General features: G+C 45.2%; 1 protein-coding gene across 4 annotated transcripts in view; it reads right to left on the bottom strand.

The window, feature by feature from the left end:
• Nucleotides 1-25,961, bottom strand: part of ABAT (4-aminobutyrate aminotransferase) — a 719,432-nt gene that overhangs the window by 413,605 nt on the left and 279,866 nt on the right. For all 4 annotated transcript variants that reach the window (XM_069647042.1, XM_069647043.1, XM_069647044.1 and 1 more), the window contains one exon: nucleotides 14,186-14,306. In XM_069647042.1, coding sequence (XP_069503143.1) covers nucleotides 14,186-14,243 — 58 coding nt within the window. In that variant the 5' untranslated portion in view covers nucleotides 14,244-14,306. The remainder of the gene's footprint in view (nucleotides 1-14,185; nucleotides 14,307-25,961) is intronic.

Here is a 25,961-nt window from a genome sequence, read left to right as displayed (position 1 = left end):
GTAATGTAAAGATAAGTTTGTGCTCTGCCCTTTATATGGCTAGGTTCCACAATCTTCAGGTCGTCAGTTGTTATTGTTCTCAGATTGCGCACATGGTGGAGCAGAGTTAGCACTGATCTCCTGTTCAGAGTTATGTCGTCAAAGTTTTCTTTAATTTGCTTCAGCTTTATTTGCCATCGCCATTTTATTTTTAGTTTTTGATCTTTATGATATTTGTCTGTCTGCGAATGGTATCGCTGGTCTGAAGAATAGGGTTTTTTTGAGTGGGAATTGGGTGACGAGTTTCTTATTTTTTTTTGTTGTTTTGTTGAATGACTGGGTGAGTCTGTGCTATTATTTGGCCATCGGACTTTCTTTGCTGGGCTTTCTAGCATAGGCGATCGTTGTCTTTTCCCTACGGACTGTTGGACTTTTCGAGGCTTATACTCCGTTCTAGCTCCTACGCTTTCTATCGTCTTTGTTCTTAGAATTTTTTTGCGACGTTCTTCGATTGTCAAGAAAGCTTCGGGACTTTGGGTTCTGTTCTTGGTGGAGGACGTCGCTTTTGGGCTGTCAGGATAAACTTCAAAAGTCACTTTTCGAACTGGTGATAGATCAGGGTCGCCTAAGGACGGTTGTCCGGAGTCTTCTAGGTGCTGAGATAGGTTCATTAGGCTTTCGTTTTCCATGAAATCAACCACCGTCTTCGGTGAGTGTGTGACTTGGTCTTGGACTTTGTTTAGGAGCAGCTTGGAACAATGGCTTTCTTGCAATCCCGGTCTTAATGGTTGAGGGTCAGATAGTTTCTTCTTAGTTCCATTAGTGGGTTCTTGCATCTTTTTTTCTCCTGAGCAATTTCTCTCTATTGCTAGTACTTTTGCTGGGTCAGGAGCCTTTTTTGTAAAGATTTTAAATGGCTCGGTCGTAATGGCAGGTTGCGAAGTGTTGTTTTCGTCTATAATAAGAAGAACTTCCGTGCTTCTGCAGTTTTCTGCTGCCGTTACACATTTTTTTGCTGCTAGTGTAGTCCTTGACTTGCAATCTGAAGTTAGATGGCTTGGAGTTGTCAGATCAATTTGCGTTGATTTTTCATGAGGTTTATCCTTTACTAGTTTGTTTGCCGGACAGCCATCGTTTAACAGAGGTGGTAGGGCTGCTGAAGAACGAGTGGATAAGTTGCTGTTCAGGATTTCTTCCAGCTGTTTTTCCCGGTCTGTTTGGGCCGTTACGTATCCTTCTAGATACGTCAGTTTTGTGAGTATCGTGGCCTGAAGTGACGTATGGTCTTTTAAGGTATCGTTCATGGACTCGTAGAGTTTTATGAAGGGAGCTAGCGCAATTGTGATGGCTGACATGATGGTTGTCATGTCGGGTTTTTTTGTCGGGGTCTCCTTTACTGCGAGTGATCCCTGGGTGGGGGTCTTCCTTGGTGTAAGAACGAAAGAGTTTGTCGTACTCGGCGGTTTTTGTTGCAAATTGTTCCAAGAGGTATCGAGTGAAAGGCCTCTATGCAGATGTCGCTGGTACCTGACGTCCGGTCCTTCTTCTCGGCCTTCACATCTTATGTGCCCAGAGTGGTTAGAGGCTGGCATCATTATGGATAGGGAGCCAGAAGTGGAAAGGGGCTCAGTAGTCTCTCCTGCAGTTGCGCCTGCCGTCCCCCTATCCAGCAGATTTGATGGGTCCCGTCTCCTGCTGGGTAATCTGGTCGGTAGGGAACTATTGGATGCTTGTCCAGCTGTAAAACTGGGGTCAGATATTTTGAGGGCAGGTTCTGGAGATGGTTTCGTTGTCGATGCCAAGGGGACATCCTCCCCAGTTTGTCTCCCGTCTCTCTCGTGTTTTGAGCTAGTCGTTAGCGTTTTGGTTTTTTTTTGGGGTTCACAAATATGTTCCCTGTTTTGAGCTTTTTCTACCACTACGGGCGAGGTTTCACTTTCCTGTTCTTGTGTGGGCGGGACTGTTTTCCCTCTATCCTGCAGTTCCTTCGGGTTTAGGCACACCACCGAAGGGATCTGCTGCTCTTTTGACCCCACGTTAATTGGCTCTTTTTGCAGAGCTTCCGGTGCTAGCGAGCTTTGGGAAGTTGATGGGGGATCAAATGCCGCTTGTCGTTCCATCCTCCTATATTTTGACAGGGGTGGGTAATCTTTAATGGCTTCTAATATTTCCAGATCAGTTATTTCAGTGTTGGAAGGAATGCGGCCACTACTAATGCCTTTAAAGAAGCTCATTAAAGTCGGCTGGGAGGGTGGGTTTTCGTTCTCTTTCCCCTTTTTCATGTTCATATCTTCGGTCTCTCTGCCGGTGCTTTCTTTGGGGGTATAGTTTGTCGCTGGGCGTCCCGGCCTTAGGCGGTACTTTTTTCCTCGAAAGATGTTAACTCCGTTCTGTATAGAGAGGCCAGATGCTCTTGGTCTTTTTTTTGCGTTACGTGCAACCGCCAGGCCAGTTTCGATTGTAGTCGGTGTTTTCGGGAGTCCAGCGTCCACGCCGACTCCTTGGCCTATCTCTCTCGACTGGCCCGACTCCTTTCCTTTCATTGCTGGGGCCAGGCGTACCTCCAGCGGCTCCATCTGCTCGACTCCCGTGTGGCCATGGATCTGTGCCTGTACGGCGATCGGGGGGGACGGGTCCTCCCGCCCCTCCCCTACTTCCACTATATCTCCCTCCAACGGCCGAGCCCCTTCGTCCCCTGCGTCAGTGTCCGATGTTGCAAGCATGGCACTTCCTGAGGTTTCCCGCGGACCAGCTAAACCGGGAACCACACCACCAGGCCACGCCGACTTGGACCCCCCTCCGGGAGTGTCTGGTAAGCGGGGCAATGTGTGGGGGTTTCCCAAGTTCGTGATGATTGATGTTGGCGTCTCCGTTGTTGGGATGCACGAGTTTGTTGTTGTTCTCGAAGGAGATTCGGGGCTCTTCCTTAGCTCGTTTTCGGTCTCGGCCAAGGGCATGGCCGTTGTTGATGGAGGATTTAGGTGAGGTTCAATTGGGAAAAAACCATTTGAGGGTTTAAGCATGTCATGCTTAAGGGGTCTTCCTCGTTTCCCTTTTGGGCTTTTTGCGCCTACAGTTCTTTTGGTGGCTGACGAGTCTTTAGGCAGCGGTTCGTCAGAGTCCCAGTTGGGACGTGTACTGCGCAGCCTGCGCTTCTCCTCAGTTGGGGGGGAGTTGACGGCGAAAGCAGCTCCCGCAGCCTCGGCTGCCATGACTGCAGGACTGCCACTCGCCGCCACTCCGCGTCCGCTCCGCGTCCCGCGGGGGTTCTTGTAGGTAGGTTTAGATGAGGCTCCTCCTCCAACAATGAGAGGCAGGGAGGACAGACTCTGCTTGCACAATAACCTGCAGGACTGCCACTCGCCGCCACTCCGCGTCCGCTCCGCGTCCCGCGGGGGTTCTTGTAGGTAGGTTTAGATGAGGCTCCTCCTCCAACAATGAGAGGCAGGGAGGACAGACTCTGCTTGCACAATAACCTGCAGGACTGCCACTCGCCGCCACTCCGCGTCCGCTCCGCGTCCCGCGGGGGTTCTTGTAGGTAGGTTTAGATGAGGCTCCTCCTCCAACAATGAGAGGCAGGGAGGACAGACTCTGCTTGCACAATAACCTGCAGGACTGCCACTCGCCGCCACTCCGCGTCCGCTCCGCGTCCCGCGGGGGTTCTTGTAGGTAGGTTTAGATGAGGCTCCTCCTCCAACAATGAGAGGCAGGGAGGACAGACTCTGCTTGCACAATAACCTGCAGGACTGCCACTCGCCGCCACTCCGCGTCCGCTCCGCGTCCCGCGGGGGTTCTTGTAGGTAGGTTTAGATGAGGCTCCTCCTCCAACAATGAGAGGCAGGGAGGACAGACTCTGCTTGCACAATAACCTGCAGGACTGCCACTCGCCGCCACTCCGCGTCCGCTCCGCGTCCCGCGGGGGTTCTTGTAGGTAGGTTTAGATGAGGCTCCTCCTCCAACAATGAGAGGCAGGGAGGACAGACTCTGCTTGCACAATAACCTGCAGGACTGCCACTCGCCGCCACTCTAATGTTTTTGAAATTTGTTGGTTGACATGTCCTTCTTTACGTAGAGCTCACTGATGAAAGCACGGACCCTCACCAGTGACTAAACCACTGACACGTCTAGTATCGCAACGGTGGGCCCTATTGACATGCACAAAGTGATATTTTAGAGTGCTGGATGTGGCCACATTTCTAATACTAATATACCTTTTCCATTGTACTCTTTTCTGACATTGTACTGAAAATGAAGGAACAAGATTCTTTATGAATTACTTTTCCGGAGTCAACATCAACCTCACTCGCCTATCAAGTAATTATATTGTACTAGTCCTTTAGATGCGAATGAACAACACATTCATGTGTTATGTTTGGAATTAAAACACATTGAAAATGATTATGTATAGTATTGGTTATTTACACGAAGTGGCATGTGTGGGTGTCTCTCAGTATGTACCATCGTCTGCATTCCAAGATTTCAGTTTAATTTTGCTTTTTAATCGGTATTAAAACAAGTACTATATTATGGGCGGATGCTGGAACTTCAACTACAATCACTTCCTCCTTTGCAACACGTCCAGAGTATGAGGTATACATACTTACAGTTTCCTTGCAAGAGTGAAAGTAAATCCTACAAAAGTTATACTTTGAGACTGAAATGCATGCAACCTTGCACTGTTTCAAACTTTTATGATGTTGGTTCTAACATAACACTTCCTCCCTAATTAAGAATAGATTTGAAAGGAAACATTACAAAGCAAAATAGTTTTGAAGGCAACAGTCTAATCACTATGTTTTGCAGGGTGATCTCAGATCAAGTCTATGTGTTATCTCGGAAAGTTATCAGGTGAAATATGAAATGTATATTATGACCAAATCACATATAAAGTTATCAAGGGCATGTTCATATGAATGTTCTGTTTGTGTTGCAACAACAAACCTTATAGTATAATGTTCGCAATCATTTTAAACTATTTTGTGAGGAAGTGCTCTGTGCGATGAAAAATTTTACATTTCAGTTCGATTGACTTAACTTTTTTTTAATGTTTCTTCTCTCCAAGGAATGTACTCAAGATGTCCAATTAGAAGAGGCACATGGACCAGAAGTATACATAACCTAATATGAAATACAACTGAGCATCACATTGGATTAGGAATACATTTTTATAATGTTTTAATGTTTTGAAGTCCGTCAAGTTGGTCCCGTTTGTATATATGTGCATATGTTTGAGTCGAAAAGAAATTTGCTAGATTTAAACCATATAAAAATGCTCTTTTTTCAGCTCGATGTCGCGGTTGGCAAAGCCAAGGCCACGGTTTCAAAGCGAATTAAGAAACCAAGGGTAAAGACCAAACCTGTTTGTTTTGGATACGTTTTTAAGCAGATGTTTTAGTCATATTATGTTTTAGGTTTGAAAATCATATCTTCTGTACGTGTGTTATACATTGAGCATGTTTTTCTATAAATCTGTTAGGGGCCCAGAAAGAGGAGTATAAAGACTCAGACAACAACTGAAAGCAAAGATGTGGCTTGCCAAATGGATTTCACAATGGAGCAACTACTATTTGAGACACAGAGTGGTGCAGTCAATAACAAGAATCATGATGCATATGTCCAGTGGCCGGAAAACAAATGGAATCTCACCTGCGAACCAATAAAAATTACCATGGACCATTTCTACTTTGTTCAAAATAGACAAATGAACCTGAAGACAATAAAGATGCATTGCAATTACCTGCAGACCATCCGACACAATCTACACCCTCTAAAAATGTTCCACCTACCAAACATTCAACATTACCCGTTTCCCCAATTCATGTGGAAATATTACAGCCTGAACTAACAGAGGCTGAAGCTTCAACTCAATTGACTGAAGAATTTGCTCAAGATCTCGACTTCAGTATGCCTAGTTTGGGGAAATTGTCCACCACCGTCGAGACGCAAAACTCAGTACTGCAGGATGATTGTCTATTAAAGGAGCAAAAATACATTGTATCCGATTGCTGCCTGCTAGAGATTGTACAAATGATTAAATGTGATCATAAAGTATGAGAAGCGTATGCAGGTAGCCATTGGTGAATTTCTCTCGAGTATTACAAGTCACCAACCGGAAAATCCAGGCCAGCTGTGTTCATCTCGATAACACATTTTCATGGTCTGCTCAACCGATGCTCAGCAAAGTGCCTGCTGGAAATGTACTTTGCTCAGCAGCTTTACTGTTCAGCAGATCTACTTTCAGTAAGATTTCCAGTTTCTGTCAATTTGTGTTCCTTGCTAAAACCCAGTACTACAAATATCAGAGGGAATTATTCCCCGCTATTAGTCATGCCTGGAAACTCGAACAGATGTCAAGGACAGTGCATTCTCTGGCAAAAGTGTCAGGCTAGCTGGCGACGGACAGTGTGACAGTCCAGGATTTTCCGCTAAGTACTGCACTTATCACTTTCAAGACATGGAAAGTAAAATAATTGTGAGTTCGGTCATTGTGTAGGTGTCTGAATGTACATAGTCTGTGGCCATGGAGAAACATGGTTTCATTAAATCCATCGAACATCTGGAATTCAGGGGAATGCAAATAGACCGGATAGTCACGTTTCAATAGCCAAGGCCGTGCGAGAGCATTTTCCACACATTCAGTATCAATTTGATATATGGCACGTTGCCAAATGAAACCGCTGCTGGTAAAAAAAAAGGGTTTAGAAAAACTTTTAAAGTGGTCTCAGTCCATCAGTAATCATCTAACCATCTTTGACGGAGCTCCAAAGATGGCATCCATTGATGCACCATCTCCACGATCAGAAGACAGGCACACTGGCTACCTATTAAGGAAAGGGTCGTCTTCAAAACACTAGCCCTAACCCACAAATGTATTCACGGCCTAGCCCCCAGATACCTTACGCAAAGGATCTCCAGACAAACAGCCTCCAGACCTGCAAGAACTGCATATGCTAACCGCATCACAGTACCTCACTCACGCAGAGTGCGTGCTGGAGGATCTAGCTTCCCAACTATGGCCGCCACTCTTTGGAACAAACTCCCAGACCATATTAGATCTATCAAGTCCCATGCCGCCCTCCGCAAGGCCCTAAAAACAAGGCTCTTTGTCTAAAGAGCCTATTCTTCCTCCTGTATAATGTTTCTGCTACTGTTATAACTTGAAATCGACACACACACTGTATTGTAGAACATTGTACCCAGTAATTCAACTGTATAAATAACTGTATGTTGTTAAGCTTCACACATTGGGCCGCTTCTTGTAACCCACAAACAAGCCTCCTTAAGTATACTTATAGCGCCTTGTTGCCTAGAGGGCTGCAGTGCGCTTTACAAATCGAAAAATAAAATAAAATAAAATTGTTCCAACATACACTCATGGAGAGAAAACAAACATTTCCACAAATGTGCACATGGACCTTTATTGAAAGAGCAGGAATGCAAGAAGAAGTGGTTGGTGCCATGTTCCCCTCCACACAAAGCACTTGAAAAGATTGTGTACGATAAAATGCTTTCAAGAGACCTGAACGGACTCACTGAATTCTGTCATACTGGAGATTTGTAGGTGTTCCATAATATGTGCCTAAAGTAGATGCCCAAAAGATTGCATTTCGGCATAGACGGTATGAAGGCCAGAACAAGACTAGCTGTACTTGCGCCGAATGAGAATGTTGGGAGGGAACAAGCGAAAACTGCAGGAACTTTCGGGATGCTTCGCTACCTCATGGCCTTTACAAAACTAAGCAAACAATGGGTGGCCAACCCAATGTACCAGCAAACAGAGTTTGAATTTGTGAAAGAATTGACATTGACTGTGTTGGTCATGCATACTCGTGGAATGGCTCCTGCTTTTGTTCCCAGGAAACATACAATGCCACAGAACATTCCAAACAAGCCTTGTCCTCCCAAATTGGAACTTGTTGAAAGGTGGACATCCAGATTTAAATGATTTGTAGCGGTCTTCAAAATCTGCTTACAATCAAATTGTTCATATGTTCCCCAATGTTTGGACATTGTACAGAAACAATCTAATGGTATTATGCTTGCAATTGCAATGCTAAATTATGTATCAAAAAGTATTTATTTACCCTATATAATCGGGTTTATGATGCATTCATGTAGATCTTTTACCTTTACCTCATTTATATTGCTTATCCTCTGTCTAGAAGACAGGTGTCTGGGGTTGCTATTGGTACTCTTGTTCAGAAGAGAATTGCCGTAGCATTTCGGTGCTGAAATGCCCATTTGGGTGGGAGAAAGACTGATATGCAAATGGGTTTTTCCCCCCATCTTTGAAAGGTACACTGATGCTTGGTGTCTGTCAAACCCATTGCTAGACCCAAACCCCATGCACACATGCAATCCATGGCACTTGCGCTGATGGCCTCTCCTTCGCAGACCCAATAAGTCTTCAATAAGGGACATGCTTTTTATATGGACGAAGTGGAGGTGCTTATCATTGACACCAAGTCTGCTGAAAGGGCAATGGAAAGGTGTAAAAGAGATGTCATTGCAGACATAAAATGTATTCCATGGCTCCAGTTGGCTACATGGATCCAAATCAAGACCTTCTACAACAATCACAACCTGTTCTCGGTCTGGAGACCACACAATCTCCTACTTGCCTTTCCTAAATAGTACCCTCATACAGTCGTAGGCTCCTCTAATTCCAACTCCATGGCAGTCAAATACTTCTCCAATCTGAAAGAGGGTGGCAGGTCTCCATTCCCCCGAAGGTGCCCGCCTTCTCCAAAAGGATCCATGCCCCTGTCAGACTTCTGGAGCAGCCTCTACAGTTCTGCAAACTGGTTAAAAAAATGTACACTTCTACACCGCTTTCCCCTTCACTGGAAATGACCCAACTGCCGCAGTTACCGCTGGTCTGATCTTCATGATTCCCATGGTTTCCCGAGCTCATCCTCCGAGTCAATACTATTCAAACCTACTAGCGACCTCAACTAAACTGGCAAAGTTTGGTCCAGATTGTGCCAAGGTTTGGTGAGTACTTGCATCACTTGCCGGTTTCCCCCTGGCACAACCGATCCCTTTTACGCACAAATAACCCAGAAAGGTATTCGATCTTGGCTGGGTTAGCCTGCGCTCCCTAGCTATTCTCACCTTTTCTGCCACCAAGGGCATATCCTACTCAAAAAGTGGGAACCAATTCTTCACTGCCTCAATCCCCTGCTTGACTTGCTACAGCCTTCCCAAGAAGTCCCGCTTTTTGCTTCACCTGCACGATCGTGCACTTTTACGCACAACTGCACTGTTGAGCACAAGGCTCTCCACTTCTTATTGCTGGACTAGAAAGTTTGGTAACAACTCTGAAAAATGGTCTAATGCTCCTAGAGGGTTAACCAACCCTTCTCTTTACAGGTTGTGGCTGTGTTTTCCTCATTTGTCGCATTAGGAAACCTATTGTATAGATGCCGTATAGTAGAGTATTTTGTGTGGTAACTGTTTTCGCAAAACTAAAGTTTACTTGCGTCTATTGGTCCGGTTGACAAATGTATAAATATCCTTCATATACACTTTTCTAAGACTAATTTGTGGTTTGCCGCTGTGTGTGCTTATTGTGGGCTTCCGATCACTCTCACCCCTCCTGAGACTTCGTCTTGACCGTCTGCCTAGCTACCAAGATTGTCTGGCTTGTCCAGAAAGTTCCCCCGTTTCACTAAACAGAGGGTGGCCTCCTAAACTTCTGCCCATAAGGTCAGAGTGTAGAAATCCATCTAAACACCCTCCTCGAGCACTTGTACACCCATAGGCTCCTCCTTCCATACCCTGTGCACTAGCACGGCCGATTGGCACAAGGCCTAGTCCGTGCTCAGCTATTGTGTTTATGGCTGCAGTGGATTAAATGCTAATTATATGCACTGGTTGTGCCGTAGATGAGTAAGGAGCGCCCTGTTCCATCTTCAGAATGGAAATAACCATACAGGTCTGGAATTGAACTTTCAATGTTTCTGTAATGTTATTTTATCTGTTCACCTGGCCCATCTATTGTTCTTCTGCCCACTTTTCCACAATCCCAGCACAACACTTATAATTCCATTATTAAGGAAATGCAAATGTTGCACGATAAAAGAGGCTTCTAGGTTCATACTCTCCCTGTGTTCAAGAGGCTGCAGCAGCTGTGTACATGTTTCTAGATGCTGTTTTACAGATGAGTGCAGAAGAATTGCGGGAACAATTGAGTGTGTCGTGCCATACATTTTTATGGGTTTCATTTTACTGTATTTTTATCTTTTTATACCCATCATTAGCTGTACAACCAGATGTGCGTATAAAGCACTGTTTGTGTATGTTGGCTTTTATGAAGCTTGATACTTTGAAATAAAGATTTTATTTACTTACACTGCGCACAGGCAAGCCCGCTGAGTCAGAGCTACCTGCCCGGCAAGGTAGAGGTTAGTGGCTTGACCAACACAACACCAAAGGAGGTTGCAAGGGCTGCCAAACTATGTTTGCAATTCACTCTCCAGCAACAATTAGCCACAAAGGAGAAAAAGCCTTTTTGGGATGCTCACTACTCAGGGAATGAAGCAAAAAGGAGCCACCAATCTCCTGGAAGGCAGCAGGAGTGGGCGGAGAAGAAGTGGCAAGGATGGGTTAAATCCCCTGCCCTCATCCAGAGATTCACAATGCCTCCCAAAGGACTTCTGGATTTGGAGTCAAACCAAAAATGCACCTCCTGTCAGCAACAAGGGCCAGTGAGGATGTGCATATAAGACAGTGATGATAGCGCTGGCACTGCAGACATTGCAGAGATGAAGACTTTCCCTCAGTTCTTTAACCGCCACCAATCTAAGATCATATGGACCTGCAATGCTAAGGGAAAGCAAACCTGTACCGCCGCCGGTAACATCTTGTTAGGTCTTATGTTATAAGAATGAGGGGGGAAAAGAGGGCATGCCCTATTCAGCGCCTCAAGTAGAGTCCTGCCAAAGGAAGACCGAGAGTTTCAGGGCATCAGTAGTGAAAGCACAAAGACATTCCTGTTAGTTCCTGCGGAATCTCCCGTTAGGAATACAAAGCCCTAGAGATGGAGTGCTAGGTCTTGCATCTGGAAGAAAACTATACATGCTTTAATCCACTGTAGGTAGAAATAGGCTTTCGACATTCCTCATTGGTATCTCTCAACTACTAGTCCTGAAAGCAAAATAGGCTGAGCAAGCAATCTCCCAAAATTCAGATTTTCACATCAAATGTATGTCTGCTTTGGTTACTAGGTTTTGAAACCTGCAACAACAAAAAAACGAATCCAAGAATGACCACTGCACTTGGGTCGATTATTTGCACACAGTCTCGGCCTCATCAAAAACAACAATAGACAAGGTAATACCCAATAGCAGGGATCTGCAACCGGGGCCATCTTTACTACTTTTGGGTTCCAGACACCCTTGGGGCCCTGGGATAACTTTGGGGCCACCGTCCACTAAAGGAATCAAGGGATCCAGAATATTTGGTCGGCCCCCTTAGCCCCATTGCGATCTTAACCCATATCTTGCTATGCTGCCTCATAGTGATAAAAATAAGCATGGGTACTCCCTTTCAGTCCCATTAGTCTCTTCATACTTGTGGTAATCATAATGATAAACAATGAGCACCCTTGGTGGGTGAGGCAGCCAATCAGGTTGCTCCAAGTCCGGGCTGAATCTACTGATGCAAGCCCAGGTTTGGAGCAGCCAGAGTGGTCGCCACACCGGGCGCTGTTTTGTTCCCTCCTCCCCTGCCTCCTGCACACTAATCCAGCCCCTTCACCCATCTAACTCCCCCAACTCATCCACAAAAAAAACCTTACCGTCCTTGCAAGGCTCCGCTGCATGGCTCATGATGAAATCATGGAAATGGACGAAGGGCTCCAAATAGAGCCCCGCCTTCCATTTCCATGGCAACCCTGTCTGAGTCTCCCCAGCGGTTGCTGTGAATGAAGCAGCACAGCTGTTTTCTTTAATTATTGCTATTAGCACACTGAGGGTTTGCCTCGGGGTGTTAATAGTAATAATCCCGTTCTGCGAGCTACACCGGCCTGGTAATGGCACCGGGGGCCGGTGTTAGAGCCCTGGCTTCGCTCAGGTCTGTAACTTGGGCCCTGGGCCGTTATTGGGCGGTGTAGCCTGCAGAACGCTGGATTATTGCTAAAGCAGCATTTCAAGGGCAACATTAGCAGTCCACAACAAGGATACTTGTGTTCTAGTACAGCTACTGAACATATTTCATTAACAGCAGTCACAAGGAAGGTATACCGACCATAGTATAAATGCAGGAAAAAGATTGTATTAAAAAAAGTGCACATAATCTAGAACAGACTACTCAGATTGTGTGCATCACAGAATGGAAAAGTGTTCAAGATGGATGCAGGAGACCAATTGGAAGAAAGGAGAAAGCTGCACATAGCATAGCATAGATAGTGGATGAAGATTAGAAGCTACCAGGAAGGTGTCTGTATCGAGACAGACAGATTAAAAGATGGACATGGGAGCAAAGAAACAAAACGGTTGTCGTGAGAAATATATCAATCCTCACTATTGTTATAGAGGAACCAACACTATAGCCAATGAAACCACGAGTGGGGCTTTTTTGAAGATCATACCCTGAGGATGCAATCACTCTGAAGGACGTCAATTTTGAACGTTTTAGGGATTAGCAATTTTGACAGGTTAAGCAATACGAGGTTAAATGAGAGGAGGATCATCATTGGTTAAGTGGTGACGCTTGGATTTGCACCCACAATACCGTTTCTGCACTTTACCACTTTGTCACCATGAACTAAAAAATTCCAATTTCATAGACCCAACTTGGAAAGTACACAAACCACAAAACCCAACAGAACACATTCTAAAAAACAAAAAAAGGTTATAGAAACGTAATATGCAAAATGGAAATATCTTGTCTTATCCACTTTCTTCTGTCTAGAACCCCATCCTCTCAAAAGGCCTATGCAGAAAGAAAGATCAGGTAATTGGCTAAACAATGCCACCCACATGTGAGGATGCAAACCTTTCCACAAAAGACAGCACAGTACGGTCAGTGATATAAGATGATTTGTCCAGGATCACTGTATCATCTGCTGGCAAAGCCAGGCTACGAGAATAAACAATTTGATTATAGTCTTGAATTCGGCTACCTAATCATCTCTCCAGACTAACACGTTATGCTTATTATTAGGGGTGTTTGCCTATGTTTTACAACCACCGTCTGTAGAAAACGATTTGTAGACCTTAGCCATAAGAACGAAACAGCTGCGTATGGTGAACATCTATGTTGTGCAGGTGCATTGCTGGTAATAGTACCTTTACTACAAAACAGAGTAAAGGTTCATCAACTTAAATAGCAAAGGCTGAGTCAGCCTTGCTGGAATTTGCCTTTGTAATCTTGCATATGAACACAGATCTCTGCAATGAGTGCCTAACACACTGAGCTATCTTCTGCACCATTGCAGCGCTCAAATGTATCAATAATCATTTTAACTTTGGCTATTGCACATTACCAATATGATCCCCACATAAAGGTATTAATGCTACAGGAGTTGTGCTGTAGTGAATAGATAAACTACATACCACAGTGAACACAGAAATCATTACAGGATGAATTCATTGGAGAAGAATTAATTTGTCAAAAACAGACAGGCAATATGTTTAGCCTCAGCAGCACGTCATAAAACATCCTGAAGTGCTCTTCTACTTAAGTTTGGTGAACAATGGAAACTGACTTCTTTAGACCAGGGCAAATGCCCCTTTTGGCCACCCATAAAGATGTCTCCGTCTACAACCAAGGGCTCTCAGCTGTTACAGACTCCCATCAGTACTATCCAGCACTGTCAAGTTTGAGAGATCACTGGAGTTGCAATGCAGGTTGCAGTGCCCAAACCTTATAATAGAAAACAGATCAGTGCCATTCGCACCGTTTCTCAGCCCCATTTTGCAGGAGCGTAATTTTATGGGAGGGTGGGGCAATTGTTTGTCCCCCCCCACCACCCCTTGCAACCTTTGTGGCACACTATCTTGTCCCAATCATTTAGCAGTAGCCCCTTTCATTTAGATGTCCTGTACCCGCAACATTTTCAGCAAAGTTACTCCACTTCTGTTTTGTCAACTGGTTACAGGGCAAATTTCACTCTGTAGTTTTTCTAACACATTACTCAACCTCAGGCCAGTCTTTCCTGGCGTTGTGTGTTGGACATAGCATTAGAGAAGCGAGCACTTACCGGGCACAATCAGCCTGGAATGCTGCGGAAGCTGCCGAGCCAGCAGCATGGCGGCCATTTCCGTCCTAAATCTGCAGAAGAGGGAGACCACCGGTCACAAATTTCTTCTCCAAGTGAGACACTGCAAAGGAAAATACATTTATAATTCTGTATCAGTTATAGATATGATGTTGGCATATTTCATTTCAACGTCGTTCAAGTGATTATAACATGGTGAAAAAATGTTGTATCGTCATGCAGAATTTCTACTGTTCATGCTATCTTTTTCAAAGTTTTTTTAAAATAAAACGTTATATATCGTTTGAGAAAAACTATGAACAGCATTTCAAAAGCAACACTTGGCTGATCGTCTGCAATTCAATCTGGACTAGAAGAGAGACTTTAGCGAAGATTAAAGCTGTAATACACCATAAAAAAAGACTAGTTTGTCAACAGATTTTTTGAATATGCACCTTTCTTTGAGAATTTTCAACGAGCTTTTTTTAGGACAATAGTAAAGTTCTATTGGGACCAGGGATATATGATATGATATGATATAAGGCATTTATAACGCGCCTATACACAAGTGTTTCAATGCGTGAAGAGCCAAGGGGGCAACAGAGGGAAGCCAGAGGCAGTGATCCTACTAGGCCAGGTGACATTGAGATCGTACAAGTACAGGCGAAGGGGGATGTGGAACGGGGATGGGGAAGAAGGCAGGGGAAAGGGGGGGCAGTGCAGTACATACGATAACAGTTAAAAAAAAAAAGAACATGAATAAAAGTGCGGCCAGCTGGTGCCAAGTGCAAGGGTAAGTGCAGACATCAGGTGTCTAGTGCTAGTAGGGCTGCAGGGATACAGAAACAGTCCCCGGGTGCAAGTGATGCCAGGGATGCAGTGCAGGTGTGCAGCTGGTGGGGAGAGGACCTGGGCCCGAGATCTGAGGGTAGCCAGGTAACCAGTGCAGTTTCAGATTCAACCAGCAGATCAGCAGAGGAGAGGAGGAGAGAAAGCAGAAGCAAAGAGGAAGGTCTTGAGGTGCTTCCGGAACCAGAGATGGTTTTCCTCAAGTTTCAGAGAGGCAGGGAGGATGTTCCAGAGGGAGGCCCCGGCAGAAGAAAGAGATCTACCACCAACTTGCTGCTTGGAGGAGCATCTAACCCTGAGGGAGTTGGAACCAGAAGAGCGAAGAACCCGAGAAGGAAAATATTTAGGAAGAGAGATTTGAAGGTATTGAGGTCCAAGGCCCCAGAAGGCCTGGTGGACAAAGCAGAGGGTTTTGAACTTAATCCTCACTGCCACTGGGAGCCAGTGCAGAGATTTCAGTCCTGGAGAGATACGATTCCTGGGCTTGAGGCCAGGGAGAAGTCGCGCAGTCCTGTTTTGGATGATTTGTACAGGTGGTAAGAAGAGGGAGGCAGATTTAGAAAGAGGCTGTTACAGTAGTCCAGCCTAGAGAGAATCAGAGCTCTGGAGACCGTGAGCTTCTGGGGGAAGGAGAGGAAAGGAAGGATACCTCTGAGGAGGTGCAGCTGGTAGTGTGACTTCTTAGAGATAAACTGATTTGAGGATATTAGTAAGGTGGCAATGCAGTAAAAGAGGGTGGGTCTCCGCAGTGTGCTCAATACCATCACCTTTTATGCATTATTGGGAAGAGGTCACCATTTCATCAAATTCAAACAGTGACACAGTAATGGGAAAAGATCTGTTCCTTGTATTTCCTTATAATTCCTCTTCGGGTCCACGTGTGTTTTGGTCATTGGCATTAAAGCTTGTTACAAGTATCGTTGGTGTAAGAGAGCTCAGTTGGCTGCCATGGGGAACCAGACTCTATTTCATAAACAAGAATGTAATGCTGCTTTGTTCACCAGAATAATCATTTGATGACCTGCAATCCATTACAGTGATGCATAATACATGATGATCCTCTGCATCGCACCAGTAAATGGATAGGTTTCACCTTTCTACTCCCTTTAACCCAAAAGTATTATTACAAAACCGCACGGCCCCTGCATTGGGATACAAAAGTTCTTACCTTTGAATGTTGCCAAAATAACATCTTTGAAAAGAGCAATTGGTTCTGCATTAATGTTCAGCTTTTAACTAACTTTTCTCAGCTTTATTTTGACTCAAGGCTATAATAGCATATCGGAAACAATTTAAACACGAACAGTTTCAACACAAACAGATATTGAAACCTTTTCATACATTATTAGACAAGTTGACTACTAAAGTGCAATTCAATACGGTTTGTTCACTCATCTACCTATGTTCAGGGTTTGTTTTGAAGACATGGGGCCATATAAAATTATGAAACAGTGTTAGCAATCCCCTTATTATACGCATCAATTAATAGATACATAAATCACAATAAAATACATTTAAAAAAACAAAGTTATAAAATGGCCTAGGAACCAATAATCGCACTGCTCATAGTGTATGGGAATATAGAGATTAACGTCAAACTACCTCCAATGTGTCTTATCCATTGTATGATTTTAATTCATAAGAAAGATAAAGCATATTGTCCGTAACGGACACAGGCTATTGCGACAGGACAAATCTCCTAGCCAGAGCTTGCTTTGGGAACTGTAACAGTGAACAGCTCACCAGCGGGATTTCTCTGCCCACAATAAATAGAACAGGTCTGGCTGACATTGCACACAGTGTGTCTCTTTGAACTGGGGCCAGTGTCCTTCCTCCAATGTCTCTGTAAACTGGGCAAGAAAAGCAAAGGGCAAAAGCTCCTCCTCTTCACTACAGTCAAATGGGCCCTCCCTTCCATTTAACCAGTGAGATCATGTGGTTGTTAGCTGGAGGCAAGCAAATCTTGCTCATGTCAGAAGGATCCCTTGTGCTGGATTGTTTGCCCACAGTAAATACTTTTGCATTGCATCGGACGAGATAATGACCAATCGTCTGTTTGCGTCCTTCAGAATTTCATCAGATTCCCGATCATCCTTATCTCTTGAGAACAGCTGCATTTTTTAAATGAGCAGCCGGTCCTCGACTAATCGAAGTGGGGTTAGACAGATCACGATCATGATTTTCCAGCTGCTTCCGACATTAAAGAGCCAGGGAACTTCGAATGCACCCTTTTTGCCGAATATGTCATTCATTAAACAATGCAGCACTACTGCTTTAGGATTGGCCCACAACCTAAGCCAGGCCAGTGCAAAGTTGGTTCCAGCGCCATTTCATCCTCCAAATATGGAATAACTAGTTCTAGGTGAACGCCATAATTTGGAGAGGATTGTGCAAGTGCCAGAATTGCTTTTAGAAAATGGTTCTCAATGACCTGGATTGCCTGTGTTTTCCCATTGCTCCATGTGTAGCCACTGGAACCTGCTTCACTACCATAAAACCATCTTTCTCAGGTCCAGAAGCTTGGAATTAGACATAGTTCTGATTCTCTGGACCCCACCCGTTGCTTGCTTGAACTGAGATGAGACTCTTCCTTCGTTATATGAGCTGCTGGTTTCAAATAGAGCGTCATTTTCAGCTTCATGTTTTACAATTGCGCAGAGGCCCGCCCTATGTTGAAGCTGAAAGAGGTACTTAGCTATTAAGGGAAAACAATACTAGTACTTCAATGGAGGTAAACTCGCAATGAAAAGAGCGACGAAATTGGTACATACATACAACCAAATAACATAACATATTTGGATAATACAGCACACCACTAGAGCAGAGGCTAATTGCCAAGTCTTGACAACTGCAAATGAGTAACAAAACATTTCATAGCTTGTTTCAAAATTACTTTTCAAAATGTCCCAATTGGTGGCCAAAACTGCTATGCCAAAAACTACACATTCGTATAGACACTTAGATTGGCTCGCACAATGTCAAGTTCCTCAATAGTGACCTCCACCAAGGTTGCACCAGTGGCAAATTGTTTGGACATTTAACGCGGTGTCTCTTCTCGGGCATTCAGCCGCCACGCTTTAAGGGAATGCTTGAGCACAACCCAAGCCCATCACACAACCATCCGCTGACTGATTCCATTACTTCCCACTGATCACTAGGAACTGATTTAAGATGAAATCTCCATGTAGCACTGGTTGACTAGCCATCCCTTCTTGCAGATCAGTATTCCACTCGCGGCCCCTACTTCCCAATCGCACTCCCTCATTAACCCCAGTATATATTGCCAGGCGTTTATCTTATTCCCGCTTCCCCCCTACCTCGCCATTGGGCCCGTTTTCCATGGTCTGGCCATCCCAGGCAAGAGTGTAATGTGCTACTATCCGGACAAGCCTGCGTGAAGTTCAGTGCTGAGCGGCGCAGTATAAAAACTGAGTAACACGGAAGACAACAGAGGCTAAAGTACAAATACTAGAGGCTTGCATCTGGCCCAATCTAGTGAGTAAATCTCTGCTCTGCCCCCACGTTATACTGAACAATTGCTGTGCGTGTGTTACTAGCACAGGACCTACTGAAGACGGCCCTGGAATATCATTGCTGGACTCTGGATATGAAGATCTTAAACCTGTCCCCCGGGTACCCCCATAAACTGTGGGAGTCCCGGTGGTCTGCGCTTTGAGACCACAGCTCCACAACTCCATCTCAGTAAAAGTAAGGCCATCCCTGCGTCTGTTGAAATGCAACTGGGAGTATGGAACCAGCGGTTTGGACAAAGGTGTCTATATTATTTCATAAACTGGCACCTATCAAGAGACCCTGTATTGGTTTAGGCATCAGTGTGATGTTTGACTGTTTGTTCAGTACAAAATACATATCCAATCCTCATCTCAGGACGTTCATTGGAAGGAAAAACTGCCCTTTTTGTTTTCATTTTATTTAGGCATCACGTCTTCCTTGTCACCTGTCTAGCTACAACACAAACTAGTCCCAGTACATTGACTGTGCCCTTTTTCTAGCATTGCCCATCAAGGGTAGGCCGTCAGGGCAACAGCAAATCCCAAGGTAAGGTTCCACTTCATGGCACGCGCGGGGGTCTGGTTGCCAGTGAAAGTACCCCATTTGAAATCAATAACTTGGTTTAAAAAGAGTAAGCATTTAAAATGTTCGCCTGAAGGAGCAGGCGTGCGCCCAGAAATGTAGAACAGTGATTCGGTCGTCAGCTGAAGCCTGGGGTCACAAGTTCAAATCCCGGCAGAGTCGGATTCAATTCGGTATTTATGTGTGGAGGTGCAAACATCCACCCCAAGAGCTTTTACTAGTCCATTAATATGGGCCAGGAAAAATACAAATCAAAGGCTTTTAATTTTAAAGCCCCCACAATGCAATAGGGGACGCACAACGTATGGCTCCTCCTCCTCCTCTCTGAAGATGGACAAGTGCCATAAAACTGAAAAAATGTAAATAATGTCAAGTGACGGAGGAAAACCTGCAGCGAATCAAAAGCCAGGCTCCCGTTCGGCCGCCAGCCAGCCTAACGGCTTTAACCACGAGGGAAAGCGGACACAACCCGGCAATTCCTAGAAAGCCTTCAGCCCTACACGGCTGCGTTCCTAGAAATCTGATGGACATTTTCCGACATTTCTGGCAAATCTGTGCCAACTCACTGTCAGCCGTCTACGCCAAGATGGCAGGGAATTCTCGCAGTCCCCACTACTTAATAACTGACGGATGGAGAAGCAGGGAAAGGATGTTCTGAAAAGGAGCAGTGTTTTGAATACTTATTCTTTTAAAACTATAATCATCAAAGACACCTGGGTGCATGCCATACAACTATATGTACATTAGCCCCAATCGCATGGATTCCAATAGGCAGCCATTGCAAACGGAATCTTTGCCGCGCTGCAGCAACTGTTACAAAGTAACCAGAATAGATTGGTTAAAATCGAGACATTGCTGAGGCTCCATCCTGACGCACGCCTGCGCATGTGTGCTCCCGCGTGCACACGCGTAGGTCCTGGCCAGGCAGACCAAGGCTGGGGGCGCCAGGCAGACCAAGGCTGGGGGCACCCAGCAGACAAACCTTGACAGGGGGCACCTTGTCAGCCCGCGAGCACACGGGCTCTTCCATGGACTGTGGTCAACCAGGGCACTAACAAAAACGGTGCCAGCATTGCCCAGCAGGGGCAGCGGTACCCTTAAGCAGGATTAACCAGCAGGCGCTCTCCTGGGCGTACATGCAGAGTTGCCCGGCAGGGGCTCTACTGGCATGGGGAGGGGGACATCAAGGACAGCGTTGCCCAGCGGGGGCGCTGTCCGGATGGAGGGCCTTGCAGCAGCATGCCCTCCGCCTGCTCCGTAGCGCCAGCATCGCGCTGCTGCAAAGACACACACAGCAGTCAGGTTTTCATAGTATCGACTGGCTAGCCGGAACTGGCTAGTCCCTTTTATTATGTAGGTCACATGGTCACCACCATGTGACCCTAGCACGAGCCCTGTGAGATACCATGCTCCCAGGAAGGGGTGACACCAGAGAGACAGGGAGAGTGAGACAGATACGTAGGCATCCGTAGAGGGTGGCGTTTGCCCCACCCCCTAATTGGTGTCCTGCCTCTCTCCCCCCCACCGCCCCTCCCCTGGCAAATAACTCTTTCCAAGGGAATTAAAGGTGCTCCTTTGCCCATCTGTCATTTATGCATTTAGAGGTTTTATCTGCTTAGGCTGTGTACTTTCTTCTGGCCTGAAAGGGACACTATGGGAATTAATGGGAAATTACTATCACTGGGGTGGGGGCCATCACTGTTAAAGGCAGGCTACCTACATGCTGGGCACATTATTGCTTTCCAAATATGCAGCTTACACTTGTCTAGAGAAAAAAAAGTTTCCAAATGAAACATGCTTCTCAAACTTCCATTCACTAGTTCAAATGTTTTTTTGTCTGAATACCACAAATAACCTGTGATTTTTGTGCCCCTTCCTTTGTGTTTTTATCACAGGATATATTTATAAAGCAGTTATATGATTGTCAACCTGCTTAATCACAAATACATGCGTCTATTGTGCTGGCAGCAGTTATTAGGAAATTAAACTGGGTGCCAGCTTTTGATTTTCACTATGGGAACAGAAATTCCCCCACCCTCACCATGAATAAACGCAAACCACCACCCCAACCCATCCCCTGGCCGAACGTTGAATAGCACTTTTTTTTTAAAAAAAAGGACTTGCAAAAACTCATTTACAGCCAGTTTTAGTCACTCAATCTGCTGAGCTACCCTAGTCCCCTTCTACTGTGGGCCGCGCCTATGGATCCCTTAATGTGTTTGAAATCACTACATTAACTACATTGCGGTTCATGTACATGACTTCAAAGCCAACAGTGTTTAATCTCCAGCTACACTGACCCTGTGCATAAATTCAACGACAGTGCACCAGTGGCGGCTTCTCCATAAAGGGCGAGGGGCGCCCACCCATGGGCACCCTCGCCCATTATGGAGGAGCCAGCCCAGTGTAAAACACCGAACACTCCCTCTCCGCTCCTCATCCGTCTAGTACTGTTTAAGGAAAACGTGGTTTCCGTTTGACAGTTCTGTTCCACAGCCAGGCATATCCAATGAGTCAAGCAAATCTGTAGGCGTTTTGCTTTCCCAACATTGCATGGACCATTGGGGATGCTACCTGAGGAACTGCATGTTTGTATGTGCGATGGGAAGCACTACTGTGCCACCTCACACATACAAAACGAGCTGGCCACTTTGTCATCAGCGCTCCGGAACTTGCACGCATGTGCACAAACCAGGAAGCGCTCTTTGCTTCCTGCTTCCTGTTCATGCTACGCAGAAGCTGGAGCACTGGGTGGGAAAATCAGGACCGGGGCAGAAGATAATTTAAATATGTGTACGTGTGTATGCTTGTGTTGTGTGTAATGATTGAGTGCGTGTTTATGAGTGACTGCATCCTGCATGTGAAGGTTGTGTGAATGTGTGTGCGCATATGTTTGTACTGGGATGTGGAGCTTATTTTGACAGGAGCGGGTTGTGTTTCAGCCAAAATTAGCTCCCCGAGTGAGGCGCTGGGGAGGCCCAGGGGGGACGGTGTGGTATTTTCTTTACTGGCCTTCTATGATAGATGCCTAGTAAAATTTACAATGTCTACTCCTTGGGCCCCCCAGCACCTCGCATGCACACTATCACATTGTGTGTGTGCGAGGCACAGGAGAACCCAGAGGGCATGCATGGTATTTTTTACTGTGCATCTATGAAAAAAGCAAGCATACGTATTATGATGTAGCTAGACTGGCATTTTAATGCAGCCAGTCTAGCCATTTCTTTCTGTGGCATGACATTTTGTATTGGGCACCTTTGATAAAGCAAGCATAAGCCATTTTGGTGCAGCCAGTCTAGCCATTTCTTACTGTCGCATGACATTTTGTATTGGGTATCTTTGTTAAAGCAAGCATGATAAGTGTTCTTATATAGCTAGTATGGTATTTTAAAGCAGCCAGTTTGGACATATTTTCATACTGTGACAGGGCGTTTTGAATGGTAAAGCCAACTGGAGTATGTTCTTATGTGGGGATACTGCCATATTTTGGCAGAACAATCGAGGACATGATTGCTTATAGTATCATTACTGGCATTATGCGTAAAGCAAACATGAATATGTGCTTAAAAGGGAACACTGGCATATACTGTTGCAGCCAGCATGGAAATGTATGGGGGCAGCCAGCATGAACATGCTTTTATACTGACATTGTGGGCAAAAGCAACCTGAAAATGTGTTGGCAAAATGCTCCTCTGCACTGTTGGTGACTTGCATCTATTGGATTATTTCATGTGTTACCGTAAAAAACAATTGCAAACAGTTCGGCATTTTACCCAATGTTTGCACCATTTTAAGCCATTATTTAAAAAAATTATCTGGCTGGGAAGCCCTCCCGTCCCCAACACCTCTTAAGTGGTGCTGGCTCCCTCCCTACGCACTGTCACACTGGCATGTTTGGGGAAAATATTTACGCCCCTCCAATTTAAAAAAAATTCACCAGCCGCCACCGAGTTGTATAGCCAGAAACTGTGAACAATTCTATGGGGGCAAAGTGAGATTCCTGCAATGATTGCTAAAGAGCCAAGGTGGCAGTTGTCTCCCTTCACCTGTACACAGAGCCTGTATGTGATGTTTCAACTGTTAAACAGACTGTCCTTGACTATCATTCGAAACTGAGGTATGAGGGATATCTCTTCTGTTAAACTGACTATTTTTGACTAGCTATTATTTAAGGCTGAGCCGGAAGTGATGTCTCTACTGCTAAAGACCACCTCGAACTACACATTATTTGAAGATGTGCTGGGAGGGATGTCTGCGTGAAGTAAAAGAATGCAGTCTCTTGCTGACTGCAGGGGCATTTTTGCAACTGTTGAACACGAGTTAACTTTTTAGGATGTATATTAACTTGATGCAAAACCTTTATTGCATTAAACCTACTCTGAACATGCTTAATGACACGTCTTTTTAATCAGATTGGTAAAATATAGGTATACTTAAAACCACTGAGTTTGGCCTGTTGACCCTTATTTGGTGTGCCACCATCCCGCCACACCATGTTGTATTTGTGCCCCCCTTCCCCGGTTCGCCCCCCCTAATACTGATTTCTAGTGATGCCACTGCAGAGATGGACATTCATATTTCAGTTGCATTATCCGCTACATGGTGCGGTGATACAATGTGGCCCTAGGTCTACTGGCAGGATGAAGCCTCAACAGAACAATGTCGGGCTACCGGGAAACTATCTGTTCTTGTTACTTTAGAACAGAAGCCGCACAATGGTAAAGATTCATTCTGAAATGGCAAGAAGCTGAAGGCCACTAACGAGATGTTGGCTGAGCTGCTACAAAATTTCTAAAATAAAATGGTTGTGCTGCTCCAGCCAGAGGGCCAAAGAAAGTGATACAGCAGAAGGAACAGTAACTTGTCTGTGAGTTTGCCAAGATACAGCTAGGGACAAACTTTTGCTTATGGCTAAATAAAAGATAGATATTGCCTGTTAAGTTCAACAAGTCCCCGTTTCCCCCACAACCCAATGCCAAAATCTTCGAATTGGAAACGTTCTCACGAGTTGGCTGCCATAGAGTACATCTGCCTTGGCCTGCACGAAGAAGGCAGTCAAGAGCCCCTTCACGCCTGAAGGAGTCTCGGCATTGGAAGAATGTTTACCTCCATGTGTCGAACGCTCAGTTATAGGTGGTAGCCCACAGATGATGGGACTCCACCTGTGCCGAAGATACTACTGCTCTGCAGGAGAACAGGGATGAGTAGTGGATACAACTAGTCAGCCCCACAGTACTACTAAACCAGCAGTGATCCGAAGCATAAGTGTGAAACAGACACAGCCCAAACGGGAATGGTTGCTTTGTCTCTTTTGGTAGCATGGTTCAAAGGCAGGCTATACGCTTCAGGAGGGGTGTGAGCTCGCACAGAAACAGACCCAACAACAGTACAGCAGAACCAGAAGAAATGAATGCCAAACCAAGGCTCTACACAAAATAAATGCTTTAATTAAACTAAAAATACACACTCACATAAATAAAAACACTAACGACTCTTTCCTGCAAGAGAAAACACAGAATGTATTCTTTGGAATGAAGGGTCACTCTAGGTATGAAGACGGTGGGGGTAACGAAGCAAACCGTTTCTGCAGCAAATGTTCAAGGTATGTTCTTAATAAGTGGGGTCACCAAAATGTTAATCAGAATTGGTAAATGGAAAAGGCTTGTCCTTTTCTTAGAAACTTGGGTATTCACTTCAATGGAAGACGACTTTGGAGCAGACTGTACCCCTTACTATGGGACTCAATTTGGCAGGATGCTAGAAGTGGCAATAATTCTGTTACTGCCACATTTTCCCATTACCGCCAAACTCATCATGAGGCCCATAGTCTTAATAGCTCTTCATACCACATTTAATACCATACAAACTAATATTAACATGGCAAGTACAATCAAGCAAATATCCAACATCCAAATACAAACTAAACACAAAAATCTATTAACATATGAACACCTTCACACATGTACGCAACAATCAAAATATGGGGGAGTTGAGGTTCCAACAGTGTTGCTTTAGATTATGTTTAGTGTTAATTTTGGTTTTATGTTTAATAATAGGTTAAGCCTAGATGTTAGCATTCCCAATTTTTATACAATTCCTCAATCCAGGGTTCCTACCCAGGATATTCTCCCTTCTAAGTCACTCACAGTCTCGTGGGGATTTTAACAGTTACACACTTGCTTCTTACTCTGTAGATTCTGCTTCTCGTCCTCGACTCCTTGGGGACCACTTAATCTGGGTCTCGCAGTCCTGCATGTGCTGCACATTAGGGGAGCGCAGTGGCGGTAGCTTGGACTGGGGAAGGTGGAAATAGGCCCAGAGATTCCATCAAGTAGTTGGTCAATGAACTTCCTCTACATGTTGGGTCAGAGTGATTCCCAAAAGGTATCGTCTACCTCCTTGACGAGTCCAAATTGGCTTATACCCATGAGGATCTTTCCTACACCTCCTGTTCTTCAGTCTTGTCTCTCCTGCTTCCACCTTCCCAACGCCAAGGCACAAGCTCATACCCCGGACCCAATCTACACACCTCCCACTGGTCTTGTCCACAAACAACCCTTCTACCAGTCTTCTCTTTAACTCCTCACCTGACCTCAACTTTAATATGCTGCTGCTGCTCCTCTCAATTGTCACCTCCAACCTCCTCCTAAACAGATGACTCCTCTTTTAGAAGGTCATCTCCAATCACACCGCTCTACTCCTTCCCCTCCTCCTTTAGCTCTCCCTCCAACAGCCTAATTCCATGTGTTGTTCCGCTTCACTACTTCTTTATATGCCTTCAAATCCAACCTCCTCTCCAACCTCTGGCCACAGTGTCTTTCCCACTGCACAAGCA

This window comes from Ambystoma mexicanum, chromosome 2q (assembly GCF_040938575.1).
Source record: "Ambystoma mexicanum isolate Mex_15411 chromosome 2q, UKY_AmexF1_1, whole genome shotgun sequence".
In the NCBI taxonomy this organism is placed as follows: Eukaryota; Metazoa; Chordata; class Amphibia; order Caudata; family Ambystomatidae; genus Ambystoma; species Ambystoma mexicanum.
Note: the sequence above shows the minus strand (reverse complement) of the source record. Positions and strands in the feature narration are given on the sequence as shown.